Source organism: Ovis aries, chromosome 1 (assembly GCF_016772045.2).
Source record: "Ovis aries strain OAR_USU_Benz2616 breed Rambouillet chromosome 1, ARS-UI_Ramb_v3.0, whole genome shotgun sequence".
Classification (NCBI taxonomy): Eukaryota; Metazoa; Chordata; class Mammalia; order Artiodactyla; family Bovidae; genus Ovis; species Ovis aries.
In genome coordinates this window covers 238,188,268-238,202,849 of record NC_056054.1, presented here as the reverse complement: position 1 = coordinate 238,202,849, position 14,582 = coordinate 238,188,268, and the positions used below count along the sequence as shown (strand labels likewise).

Here is a 14,582-nt window from a genome sequence, read left to right as displayed (position 1 = left end):
AGACTCTCACCTCTGCTTTCTGCTCTTAAGTAATTTTATCACTGAGCAGAGGCTGCTGTGCTGTGCTGTGCTATCCCTGCGGATCCAGCAACATCCCTCCTCCCTCCCCTCAGAAGGGGAAAGACACGTGGTCCCATAATCCTTTGCCAGTGGGATCCCATTATGTTTCCCCAGGGAGAGGCCCCTGCCTGAGGTGTGGGAGGTGGGAGAGGAACAGTGGCCATCGCTCACTTGTGGCAGGAGGGTGGTCTTTGGAGGATGGCAGTTGCTTGCCATTTCTGCATTGGAGTATGGGTAACTCCTGCCACTCTCTCCCTTGGTGCTGTTGGCTTTGTGGCTTCCTGAGATTCCCTCATTTTCCCAAACAGCAGGGCTGTTCCTTGACCTTCACTTTCCCAGCCTTTCAGGAGGTTGTGAAAGCACCTGCTCCCTTCCTGCTTTCTGTTTTCCTGATGGAACTCTGACTGAAAAATAAGGCCTTTGGCTGACTTACTCATTCTCTGTTGTCCCCAAAGTCAGTGGTCTAGTTTTCCGACCAAGAGTGCAAACCAGGGATGACTCAGGATGTGCTCCAAATCTGTATTTCCTAGTCATTGTAGACACTTTTCTTGAGATCTCCCACACTGCCTCCCAGAAAAACACAACAGAACAAATGAAAGCACCATCGTCTTCGTTAAATGTTTTCATTTATCATAGCTGCTATTGTCGTTATTATATCTTGCTTCATACCAGAATTGTGACAAAGGGCAATTAGTTTTAGAGAAAGTGAAGAAAGGTAGGAAGGTTGCTTTAATTTTTCCCAAACCTGGCTGGAGGGGAAATTCACACATCCTTCCAGTTTATGAAACAGACGTCGGATCTTTATTAAACTGGCCAGCAGAAGAAGGTCATCCCCGTTCAGGTATCGGAGCGCTGGAATCTCCTTGGCATTTAGCAGCTTTTCAGCAAAGAGAAAGAGAAAGGGAGCTCAGGGTTCCGTGTGGAAATAGTGACTGCAGAAGCAGGAGGTAGGAGGAGGCGAGAGGCAACACTAGTTAGGGGCTGGAGTCCCCTGTGAGTCTGCTGCTGCTGCTAAGTTGCTTCAGTCATATCCAACTCTGTGTGACCCCATAGACAGCAGCCCACCAGGCTCCCCCGTCCCTGGGATTCTCCAGGCAAGCACACTGGAGTGGGTTGCCATTTCCTTCTCCAATGCATGAAAGTGAAAAGTGAAAGTGAAGTTGCTCAGTCGTGTCCCGCTCTCTGCGATCCCATGGACTGCAGCCTACCAGGCTCCTCCATCCATGGGACTCTCCAGACAAGAGTACTGGAGTGGGGTGCCATTGTTATCTATAAATAGGGGCAGTGGTATTAATTCTGATCTGAACAGGAATGAGCTCTGGAGATTTGAGAGACTAGAGCAGACCAGACCAAACAGAATTTGCATACTTTCTTTCAAATGCTTACAATGCATTCAAGTCATTATAACAGCATATACTATTTCACCAGCATCTATGGAGGAGGGCACAGAAATGCTATAGTTATCCTGTCCCTGGGACACACCCAGTGTGGAGTGAGTGCTGGCCTGGAGGCTGGGAAGGCGGTGGGGAGCACCTGAGCTGGGCTTTCCAGAAGGCCCTGGGATGACTGACACTCCTTTTCTTCTCCTGAATGCGCCCCCACCTCCAGGAGCTGCTGCACATGAACATTCCCAAGACCCTTCCTTGCCCTCTGTGCCACCCATGTCCTCTCAGCCTTGGGTGACTCAGGCTGATGCTGTCTCCTTGAGCTGCAGGAAGGTCAAGGGTCCCAAGCCTTGCCTGGAATGTTTCCAAGGCTGAGCTTTAGGACCAGCCCAGGAGGGGCATGTAGTTTCAGTGGGGTGGGCTAAAAAGCAAGCCCATCTGCTACCTCCTGCAGGCAGAGTGACCACTTATTCACCTGCCAGAGATGTGAGATCACAGTATTCTTCTGCATTTTCACCCCTCCCCACCTTGGAAGGAAGAGAGAGAGAAAGGAAAGAGGGATGGGGGAAGGAGGCTGAGATAGCTGAGAAATAAAGGGTTAATCACCATTTTTAGTTTTCCTTCAAATCCCATAAAATGGGAAACGTTTTCAGAGAGTAAATCAATAGGAAATAGGAAAGATTTTTATCAGCAGGAATAATCTTAAGGAATTCCTGAAGATTGAGAAGCAGCTGGGACCATATCCACTGAGAGATAAATGATCAAATGAAACCACTAGTCCAGAACACACATATTCTGAGCTCAAAGTCAAGTTTATATTAGGATGGCATTTCAGGCAAAGAGCATTAAGAGAGACACATATTGATGATGTTAAATTCTTTTTGTCAAAATAGAAACAAAACCCCTCAGTGATACTCTGAGTCACATAATGGACACAAAGCTGAAGGGCCAATAGGTGAGCTGGCCCAGGGGTGAAAGGTGTAACTCACCATGAAGACAACACCTTGAATTTCCTAACCACAGAACTTCAAGACAAGACAAAGCAAAACCTGATAGGAATTATAGAAAAAAATGGACAAATTCACAGTTGTACTGGGATATTTTCAAACATCTCTCAGAAATAAACCAACAATATAAGAAGAAAAGGATATAGAGAGAAGTATGAATAGAACAATTAAACATACATTATACAATTTGTGCCAATAAGCATTCAACCATCTGGGGGGTCAAATATACATGGAACAGTCATAAATTATGTCGTCAGCTACAAAGAAAATATCCCTGCATTCTAAATAGCAAGAAAAAATACAAGCCATATTCCTTGACCATTTAGAAGTTAACAAGAAAAGGTGGCAAATTTAAAAAACCTTATTTGAAAGTTCAGTAACTACTGAGTTGAAGAAATCAAAATAGCACTCATAGACTATATAGAAGTGAAAGAAAACAAAAGCACTATATGCATGCCACGGTAGGGGTGGGGTGGGCTGCTGGGAGTTTACACAGGGTGGTCAGGAAAGGACTCTGAGAGCAGAACCTGAGGGAAGTGCTAAGTGGGGTATGGGGCATTTTAGGTTGCGGGAACAGCAAGTGCAAAAGCCCTGTGGCAGTGATGTGCATGGCTTTGTCCACAACAGCAAAAAGGCCACAGTGGCTAGAGCAAAGTGGGTAAGAAAAGAGGACTACAGAGAAATATTTAAAAAGGAAGTCCAGATTATGTATTGTAGTGTAGGTGTTTTATAGGCTCTTCTAACATTACTCTGAGTAATGTTAGAAGTCACTAGATAGACCATTTTCATTAGTCGCTAGGTATTTTTTGATTTCCTCTTTGATTTCTTCAGTGATCCAATGGTTGTTTAGTAGCATATTGTTTAGCTTTCATGTGTTTGTGTTTTTTACAGTTTTTTTTCTTGTGGTTTATTTCTAATCTTATAGCTTTGTGATTGGAAAAGATGTTTGATATGATTTCAATTTTATTAAATTTACTGAGGCTGACTTTGTGGGCCAGCAATCCTGGAGGATGTTCCATGTGTACTTGTGAAGAATGTGTTTTCTGCTGCTTTTGGATGGAATGCCCTATAAATATCAATTATGTTTTCAAAATATCACCCTTACTATCATGATAGAATTGACTTTGGGAAGAGTGGATGCTGGGACCCTCGGGAGGAGGCTATTGTAATAATTTAAACAAGATGCATTAAGTAAATACATGAGGCAGATGAGGTAACAGTAATGAAGGATGCAAGGAGTGTTGGAATCTGGTGACATCTTGGTGGTAGCATTTAGAGGACTTGCAGATGAAAGACATGGACAGAGAAGAGAGAACCAACCCCAAAGTTTTGGGTCTGAGCAAATGAAAGAAAGGTGTTGCCACTTCCTGAGACGGAGAAGACCGAAGGAAGAACATGCCTTCCAATGTCAGTTTGCTCTGTGAAGTTCCTAATACCCTTTAGATGCCAGATGGAGATGCAGGATTGGAATCAGAGATATTCAAGTTTAAAGTTCCTGGGAGATCCACCTGGAGATCAAAGGAGGGGTTATCAGCAAGCAGATGGTATTTCAGGACAGAAAACTAATGAGGGAGTTAGTACAGAGAGGGAAGAGGTGAGCCCAGTGACAGGCCCTGGAGCCTTTCAGTATTTAAAAGAGGGGAGGTGAAGAAAATAGGAAAGGAAAAATGAGAAGGAGTAGTCCCTGAGGTGGAAGCAAAATCAAGGCAGAGTAATTCCTAGAAGCAAGAGAGGAAATGCTTCCAGGGGGAGAGGGGTGAGAAACTATGTGTGCCCATTGTCACTGAGAGGGCATTAGATTTAGCATATAGTAAACGTGTAATACTATGCAACAACCAAATGGACAAATTTATTTGGATATCTAGACATGAAAGATATTCCATTTAACTCGTGGAAAACAAAAACAAATAGAACAAGTCTAATAGCACAATCAGTGTAGTCAGATGCAATTTTTATTTTTAAAAAGATGTATATGAATAATATATGAATATATAGAAAAGAGAAATACACACCAAATTTTCAATGTGATTACCTTTGGGAAGAGGATTAGAATAGAAGAAAGGATGGAAGGGAGGAATATCGTTTTTAACTCTTTTATGTCTATATTATTTGAATCTTCAAATATAACAGTGTATTCACATGTCACTTTTGCAATTTTAAAAAACTGAAAGGGTCATTATGAGGATAATGAGAAAAGCAAACTTTTAAACATCAGATTCTTTCTTTTGCACCAACTGTCCTTCTGATTAAAACTCATTTCAAAGGAGAGAGGCGAGGAGAAAGAGACAGAGCATTTTTGACATCTTTGCTAAGGATGCATTTACCATGAATGTATCGAACCCCAAAGAGGCTATATTGTAGATTTCTAACCAAGGAAGAAACTTGTTTGGACTTGCCAGCTGACTGCAGTAGCTAGATCGACTGGAAGCAGCTTGAATATTGCTTAGCACAGTGTGGACCCTCGCTCTCTGTTGACTGAATCTGAAGTCTCCCTTTTGTTTGGTGTTTATGAAATATCCCTGCCTATATGGAACCCTGAAGTCATATTTCCACTTACTTAAATGTATAGACATTTTAGAAACTGAAGATGTCTTTGGAGTTTGGAGCCACCTCTTCCTTGCATGATTGATGAAACAAGGTCCTCGGAGCTTAGGATACTTATTCAAAGTCACATATTATGTGTGTTCTATATATAGTCCCTCAGTCATGTCCGACACTTTGTGACCCCACGGACTGCAGCACGCCAGGCTTCCCTGTCCTTCACTGACTCCTGGAGCTTGCTCAAACTCATGTCCATCGAGTGAGTGATGCCATCCAACCATCTTATCCTCCGTTGTCCCCTTCTCCTCCTGCCTTCAATCTTTCCCAGCATCAGGGTCTTTTCAAATGAGTCAGTTCTTCCCATCAGGTGGCCAAAGTATTGGAGTTTCAGCATCAACAGCAGTCCTTCCAATGAATATTAAAGTTTCACTTCCTTTAGGATTAACTGGTTTGATCTCATTGTGCTCCAAGGGACTCTCAAGAGTTTTCTCCAGCAACCCAGTTTGAAAGCATCACTTCTTCAGTGCTCACCCTTCTTTATGGTCCAGTTCTCACATCCATACATGACTACTGGAAAAACCATAGCTTTGGCAAGATGGACCTTTGTCAGCAAAGTAATGTCTCTGCTTTTTAATACGCTAAGTTGGTCATAGCTTTTCTTCCAAGGAGCAAGTGTCTTTTAATTTCATGACTGCAGTCACCATCTTCAGTGATTTTGGAGCTCCCCAAAATACAGTCTTTTACTGTTTCCATTGTTTCCCATCTATTTGTCATGAAGTGATAGGACTGGATGCCATCTTAGTTTTCTGAATGTTGAGTTTTAAGCCAAGTTTTTCACTCTCCTCTTTCACTTTCATCAAGACACTCTTTAGTTCTTCTTTACTTTCTGCCATAAGGGCAGTGTTATCTACGTATCTGAGGTTATTGATATTTCTCCTGGAAATCTTAATTCCAGCTTGTACTTCATCCAGCCCAGCATTTCACATGATGTACTCTGCATATAAGTTAAATAAGCAGGGTGACAATATACAGCCTTGACGTACTTCTTTCCTGATTTGGAACCAGTCTGTTGTTCCATGTCCAGTTCTAACTGTTACGTCTTGACCTGCATACAGATTTCTCAGGAGGCAGGTAAGGTGGTCTGGTATTCCCATCTCATTAAGAATTTTCCATAGTTTGTTGTGATCCACACAATCAGAGGCTTTGGCCACAGTCAATAAAGCAGAAGTAAATGTTTTTCTGGAACTCTCTTACTTTTTCGATGATGTTGGCAATTTGATCTCTGGATCCTCTGCCTTATCTAAAATCCAGCTTGAATATCTGTAAGTCACAGTTCACGTACTGTTGAAGCCTGGCTTGGAGAATTTTGAGCATTACTTTGCTAGCGTGTGTTAAGTCGTATGGCTCAGATGGTAAAGCGTCTGCCTGCAATGACCTGATTGACCCTGGGTTCAATCCCTGGGTCAGGAAGACCCCCTGGAGAAGGAAATGGCAACCCACTCCAGTACTCTTGCCTGGAAAATCCCATGGACAGAGGAGCCTGGTAGGCTACATCTATGGTGTCACAGAGTTGGACACGACTGAGCAACTTCACACTTTGCTAGCATGTGAGATGAGTGCAATTGTGCAGTAGTTTGAACATTCTTTGGCATTGCCCTTCTTTGGGATCAGAATGAAAACTGACCTTTTCCAGTTCTGTGGCCACTGCTGAGTTTTCTAAATTTGCTAAGTGCAGCACTTTCACAGCATCATCTTTTAAGATTTGAAATAGCTCAACTGGAATTCCATCATACCTCCACTAGCTTTGTTCATAGTGATGCTTCCTAAGGCCCATTTGACTTTGCATTCCAGGATGTCTGGCTCGAGGTGCGTGATCACACCATCGTGGTTATTTGGGCTATGAAGATCTTTTTTGTATAGTTCTGTGCATTCTTGCCATCTCTTCTTAATATCTTCTGCTTCTGTTAGGTCCCTACCATTTCTGTCCTTTATTGAGCCCATCTTTGCATGAAATATTCCCTTTGTATCTCTAATTTTCTTGAAGAGATCTCTAGTCTTTCCATTCTATTGTTAGCCTCTATTTCTTTGCATTGATTACTGAGGAAGGCTTTCTTATCACTCCTTGCTGTTCTTAGAAACTCTGCATTCAAATGGGTATATCTTTCCTTTTTTCCTTTGCCTTTCACTTCTCTTCTTTTCTCAGCTATTTGTAAGGCCTCCTGAGACAACCATTTTGCCTTTTTGCATTTCTTTTTCTTGGGGATGGTCATGATCACTTCCTCCTGTCCAATGTCACGAACCTCCATCTATAATTCTTCAGGCACTCTGTCTATCAGATCTAATCCCTTGAATCTGTGTATATACATGTAATCCCTTTTATATACATGTAATCTATTTATATACATGTAATTTTTATACATCTAATCCCTTGAATCTATACACATACATGCATATATATATATATTTCAGCTTTACTGAGACATAATTGAGAAATCCTACATCTCTACTGGGGCTTGCTTGGGAAATTCCATGGACAGAGAAGCTTGGTGGGCTACATCCATAGGATTGCAAGACAGTTGGACAGGACTTAGCAACTAAACAACAACAAACATCTCTATTGAGCTATCATTTATTAAGTAGTTGGTGCCAAGAAACATGCTAAGCACTTTACATTCTCATTGAATCGTCACAGCAATCAATAATATAATAGAGGAATCATCCCCATTTTATAGAGGAGGGAACTGAAGTTCAAGTTCACCAGCTTAGCTAAGTGTTGAGGTTTGAAACTATGTCCTATAACCTGAAGTCTGTGTTCTTAACCATCGTGCAGCATTGCTGGTCACTGAGAGTGTTCTTTGGGCCATGCCCTGGGCGGTGTAGAGAAATCAGTAAGAAAGAGACTATCCTGCAGGAGCTCACCAGCCAGTAGGAAAGGCAGCCACGAAGGCAAGTAAGGCGCATAGTTCAATAGTTCAGCAAGCACACACATGGACAGAGATGAGTACATGGACAATCTAGAGAAGGACATGATTGACCTTGTTTGGACAAAGGGCAAGGAGGTCTGGGAAGTGTCTCTAAGGAAACAGGGCTTGTGTTGGGTCTTGAACATGGTCAGAACCCAGGTCTCCTGACTCAGCCAAAGGCTTTCAGCTAGAACACAGAGAAAAACAATACAAAATACTAAAACCCAAACCTCAAAGCTGCACTACCCTAGTGGCTCAGATGGTAAAAGCGTCTGTCTACAATGCGGGAGACCCAGGTTCGATCCCTGGGTCAGGAAGATCCACTGGAGAAGGAAATGGCAATCCACTCCAGTTCTATTGCCTGGAAAATCCCATGGACAGAGGAGCCTGGTAGGCTACAGTCCATGGGGTCGCAAACAGTCGGACACGACTGAGCGACTTCACTTCACTTCACTCATAGAGTAGACACTCAGTAAATGTTATTTGGAATCAAGTTTGAACTAAAAAGGAATTTGAGGAAGAAGAAACAATAAGGCTGTCTCAATTCCATATAAATTCAATTCCATATAAAGCTTTCACGGTTTTTTCCTTGAATTTCAAAATTCACAGTGGTGCACCGTAGATTACACACGAGCATAATCTGTCAGTAATGACACTAACTAACATTATTTTACTCTTATTCTAAATGCTTTAAAATGTTTATAAAAATGGACCTACCTTCACTTTGGTTCCGACACTGATTCTTGCCTGTTGGCCCATTCCTAGAAAAGTGATTGAAATCTTGTCTTGTTCTAAGATGCGGATTCCAACGTAATGGTTCAAAGCCAGAAACACAGGTTTAAATGAAACAAAGGGTGAGGAAGTGACGGAACTTGACCAATTCCAAGCCCTTACTCTGTTGCCAGCTTGATCTGAATATTGACCACCCAAGATATTGATGTATACCCTGAGGAGAAAGGAAAGTAAAAATCATAAACAGGAACATTATAATTCAACCCTGAAATTAGCTCTGCCACTTGCTAACCAAAGAGAGCAGCAGTTTATACTAGCCAATAGTCTACGGCTTCCTTGATGGCTCAGTGGTAAAGAATCCACCTGCAATGCAGGGGACACAGGAGACACGAGTTCAATCCCTGGTTCAGGAAGATTCTCTGGAGTAGGAAACAGCAACCTACTCCACTATTCTTGCCTGGAAAATCCCATGGACAGAGGAGCCTGCTGGGTTACAGTCCATGGGGTCACAAAGAGTTGGACACAACTGCACACAACACGATGTGCATATGAATAGTGGAAAACCTCATACAATCATAGGAGCCATATTACTGCGGCAGAATTCTATACTAATTTGAAGTACTGGGTGTAGTTTAAGACCTAGTGATAAACCAAAATGCATCCAGAGGTGGAACCAGGATGATAAAGGGATCTGGAAAATGATGTGCTGGGGAGGATTAAGAGGGAGCAGGGAAGATTTAGTGTGGACATGAAAAAACACAAGAAGGCAGGCTCTACCTGGAAGATGGCCAAGGACTGGTGCTTAGACTTTTCCTGTGCCAGTATGGATATCAGTGAGTGTAAGTTCTAGGAAAGGCTGTATTGGCCTCAGTACTGAGACTTGTTTTCTAACAGCAACTGGGGGGCCAGGACTTCAAGGATATCAAGGCTGGTGTGGGTAGAAAGGGCTCAGGGAACATTTTTGAGATCACTGTGGTTGAGAAGAGCCCAGTAATGGAGGAGAAGGGGGAACTGACACCAGCCAGGCGCCCCAATCTCTTAGAGTCGCTAATGCCACATTTTACTATATTACCAACAGAAGCAGCCCTGTACCGTCTGAGGTCTGGTGTCACTAGTGACTGCCATTCTATTCCATGACCTCCTCTGCACACTCTATCACATTCTTCCATCTCAGCTCACCATGTATTTCTCAGGGAGGGAGGATAGGTAGGGTTCTAGGTACTTAGAAAGTTGGCTTAATTTGATAATAAATTATTTTTAAAAAATCAGATGAATCAGCCATGAGGGCCCCCTAGAATAGGATAACTCACGTCTTATTTTCCCAATTTTGAGTAGCAGCAGTAATCTAATAGCAAAAATACAAATGAGAAATTGAGGTGGTTATCTTATTGTTTCTGGGAAGGAGATTTAGTTTTATCATGCTATGTGGGCGAAGAAAACATTTGGTTAACATTATCTAGATAAATTGTGTGCCATTTATATAGTATGTAGTGGCAAAGATTCAGGGTGTGCCTTCAAGAAACTTCAATTCTACAGGAGAGGTGGGCTTGCTACACAAGAGGCTATGAGGGTGTTAAGGAGCCATGTCAGGGGGCCCAGAGTTCATTTGGTGGGTAGGAAGGGTTCATTGGTACAGAAAAGTCCTAGAAGCCAGTGAATATTTGGTGACAATTAATATTGTGCCTTACCAAATAAATGTAATACAGAATTACTGCTGTTATTGTTCAGTTGTCAACTCGTGTCTGACTCTTTTGCCACCCCACAGACTAAGGCCTGCCAGGCTCCTCTGTCCATGGAGTTTTCCAGGCAAGAACACTGGAGTGGGTTGCCATTTCCTTCTCCAGGGGATCTCCCAGACTTGGGATCAAACCCAGGTCTCCTGCATTGGCAGGCAGATTCTTTACCACTCAGCCACCAGGGAAGCCCCACAGAATTGCTACTGAACCCTGAAGGATAAGTAGAAATCCTCCAATATAATTGGGGATAATGGTTTGACTACTTCTTTGAACTAAAAGTGCAATATTGATAGCTCCATGTGTCCTAACTTTCTCAAGTACTGGCAGAGTAATTCAAACTTTTGTCAATTTATTGGCAGAGTTTCTCAAGATGAGATTGTTATACTTGTAAATAGTTTAAAGGCAGAGAATATCTCTTTCTAAAAGACTTAAAAAGTTGAAATTGTATTTGAAGTTAGAACTCAAATTTCACTTTCTCAGGCTAAATGAAATAATACAAGGTCACAGAGCATATAAATAGTAGATCAAAGGCATCAGGACCTTAATCGCTAGAGATTTTATATACTGCTGTTAAGAATTAATTTTTAAAGACTTATATAGTTGCTCATAGGAAAAGTGCTGTTCATTGTAGCTATGGGGTGCCTTGTTGTTTAGTCACTAAGTTGTATCTGACTCTTTTTGTGACCCCATGGACTGTAATCCACCAGGCCCCTCTGTTCATGGGATTTCCCAGACAAGAATACTGAAGTGGGTTGCCATTTCCTTCTCCAATGGGATGCCTACCTGTTAGGACTATATCTCAAACAACAGAGTATGACAGCTGTCCGTTGCAAATTATTTCCATTGATGAGGCCAGCATTTAGTCTAAAGAGAGACTGCTGGGTTTATATCTCACATCCCTAGAGTGGTCATATAATTTATCTAGAGGGTTTTTTTTCCTAATATTAAAATTGTACAGCTATATTTTCTTGCTGCTTATAGAAAAAATATGATGAGCTTTGTTTTATGTAACTGCCTGGGATTTTTCCACTGCATATGGGATGACATAAATAAAAAACTTCTCTGAATTGAACATTCCTATCCTATGACCACTAATTTAAATAAATCTTCTTAAATTCATTTTTGTCTTTCTAGTTATAAGATGAATAAAATCTGGCAATCTAATGTATAGCACAGTGATTTTCATTAACACTGCAGTTATGTAGTTGAAAGTTGCTAAGACAGTGGATCTTAAATGTCTTAGAAAGAAATGGTAATTATGTGACATGATACAGTTGTTAGCTAACGCTACAGAAGTAATCATTTTGCACCATATAAGTGTATCAAATCAATAACCATTGTACACTTGTAACTTACCCAGTATATGTCAGTTATATTTCAAAAAAGTTGAAAAAATAAAAGGAAAAATAAAATTTCATGAAACTCGAGAAACAAAATAACCGCAGGAGGAATCTAGAAGCCTACCAGACATTTCCATTGGGATGATAGCAGGAACTTCTGCCAGAAGAATCTAGCAATGCCAGGATTGCAGGGTTAGTGGGCATGTCTTCTTGGACTATACAAGTGAAACCATTTATCTTGTTGGGCACTCGGATGATGGCTAGGTTTCCAGATGGGTAACTGAGATCAGTTAAGGTCATTTGAGTTATTCTAATGGTCTTTGACTAGCCTGAGAATAAATTTAATTTATGAGAGAGTCCTTTGAAGCTATAAAGTGTCCTGAAAATGAATGGGAAGCACTGTTAATTACTAAAAAATTTTATGCTTTCTGTGTGCATCAAAATATATTTATGAGACACAAAAATCCTCACCAAAAATACCAGCAAATGGAATCTAGTAAAATATAAAAAGGATTATATGTACAACGACAAACCAGAGTCTATCCCAGGAATGTAAGGTTGGATTACCATCTAAAAATAAATTAACGGAAACATACTACATTGATAGAGAAAAGAGCAAAAATAGAGATGATCATTGCAATAGACACAGAAAACGCATCTGACAAAATCCAATACCTTGTTGTGATAAATGACTCAATGAACTAGGAATAGAAAGGAACCTCTTCAACCAAAGAAGGCATGTCTAACAAAAACCCACAGTTAACGTCACACTTAACTGATGGCAGACTAGGTGTTTTCCCCCTAAGATCAGGAAGCAGACAAAAACATCCCCTCTCCCCACTTTCATTCAACCTCATGCTGGAGGTTCCAATCAGGAAAATATTATGGAAGAAAAAGAAATGAAGGCATCTACATTGGAAACAGAAGAAGTTAACTCCTATCTCTAACTGCAGATAACACGCTCTTGTAAAAAAGAAAATCCTAAGGAATCTACAAAACAATGTCATAGAACTAACAAAAGAGTTCAGTAGGATTGTAAACTAAAAGGTCAATATATACGAAAAAAATTGTATTTCTAAGCAGTGAACATTTTGAAGATGAAATTAAGAAAATAATTCCATTTACAATAGCATCAAAGAATGAAATATACTGAGGATAATTCACGGACTGTTAATATTCAGTCCAATCTAAACTGATTGGAAGTCCAGCAGTGAAGTAAACACAAAATTGATTCTGAATCATTTTGAAAATCAGCCTTAGTCTTCAAAGGAGTGAAAAGGAATTAAAGCCAGGGCAGGAAGTGATAAGTAATGCTACAAGTTGGAAAGTTATTAAAAATTTTTTTGATATAATGAAAGAAAAACCTACTCTCTTTCTCATAGGGCTTGGGGAACTAAAACTTCTTTACACTTCTTATGCCATAAAGTCATTTTTCTGGGTTCTTGATGGGGTTTGACTAAACATTTAGGCAACTATGGCTAAAAATGACTTTCTCCTACAAAGTGAGGCCCTTGGTTCACCAAAAACTCCTAATTTCATAGCTTTGTTTTACTTTCCCAGAGATATTAAATGGCCTTTGTGTCAAAATAGCAAATGGCCTGGCCATCAGGCAGAAGTTCAAATGATCAATAACTTAGTGTTCCATAAAATGGATATTGAATTTTTGTATTAAAAAACAACGTACTGCTCATGGATGTGTAGACTGGTACACATTTTCTGGGGGACAAAATCTAGTAAGGCTTTTTTCTTACCCAGAATTTCTATCTCTAGGTATTTAATTCAAGGAAGTAAGTGACAAGCATGCAGCAAAGTGCACACAAAGCTGTCCATTTAGCCATTGTATAAAACAGCCCCAAATTGTGAAACTGCCTTTGATCAGTACTAGTGGATAAAGGAATTATAGTTCCTCCCTATGATGGAATACCATATGCATATAAAGATGGTGTAGTATCTCTGTATTTATTGCATATTACATACTCATAATGTTTATGAGTATTTATTGTCTAATATTATTAGGTAAAGGGAGCAAGTTATAAAATAATGAAGAACTTGTTTAGAATTAATTTTTAAAGAATTGTATAATTGCTCCTAGGAAAAAATAAGGAAAACTTTATAAACAGATGTTAATAGCTTTGCTCTGTGTGATAGGATTTGGTCATATCTATCTTTTTTCCTTCATATTTTTTTAATCTCTTTTTTCTTTAGCTTTCTTTTTGTGAAGAAATAAGCTAATGAAAATAAGTTGTTGAAAGAAAGGATACAATATTTGCGTTGTCCCGTCTGGAAATGAAGTCAGAAACTTGCTCCCATGCTTGTAGTGCTTTTCAAAGAGCTCATTCGTCACGATCTACACACCACAGAAAACAAAAGGATGGTTATATGATGACAACAGACATCCTTTGCTTGCTAGATAGTGATACAAACCATTTCTTAATTTAAATTTTTAGTCTGGCATCAGCAACAGGAAACAATCCTTAGGAATCATTAAAGATTGTCCCTAAGCCATGCAGATAACTTAAGAAAATCTTTCTGGTAGGAATCTGACATTACTTATCTCTTTAAGGGGTCTGTGTTTTTTGTCGTTTTTAATTTATTTAAAAGTTTAAAAAAATTTATTCAGTAGGACAAGATAGAAGAGAGTGCTTAGGCTTTAGTCAGGATTATATTTTAAGCAATTGTTCTCATCAAAACAGCAAACACTTAGAAAGAGCTTATCACATGGTAAGGTATTTTTTTTAATTGAAGTATAGTTGACGTACAATATTATATAAGCTTCAACAGAGTGGTTCACAATTTTAAAGGTTATATTTCATTTATA

General features: G+C 40.2%; 1 protein-coding gene across 1 annotated transcript in view; it reads right to left on the bottom strand.

Moving 5' to 3' along the window:
* Nucleotides 1–669: 669 nt before the first annotated feature.
* ERICH6 (glutamate rich 6) overlaps nt 670–14,582 on the bottom strand; it is a 41,921-nt gene continuing 28,008 nt past the window's right edge. The window contains exons 11-14 of the mRNA XM_027959314.3: nt 14,026–14,111; nt 11,889–12,044; nt 8,674–8,902; nt 670–937 (exon numbers count right to left, since the gene is read on the bottom strand). Of these exons, the coding sequence (XP_027815115.2) occupies nt 674–937; nt 8,674–8,902; nt 11,889–12,044; nt 14,026–14,111 (735 nt within the window). The 3' untranslated portion in view covers nt 670–673. The remainder of the gene's footprint in view (nt 938–8,673; nt 8,903–11,888; nt 12,045–14,025; nt 14,112–14,582) is intronic.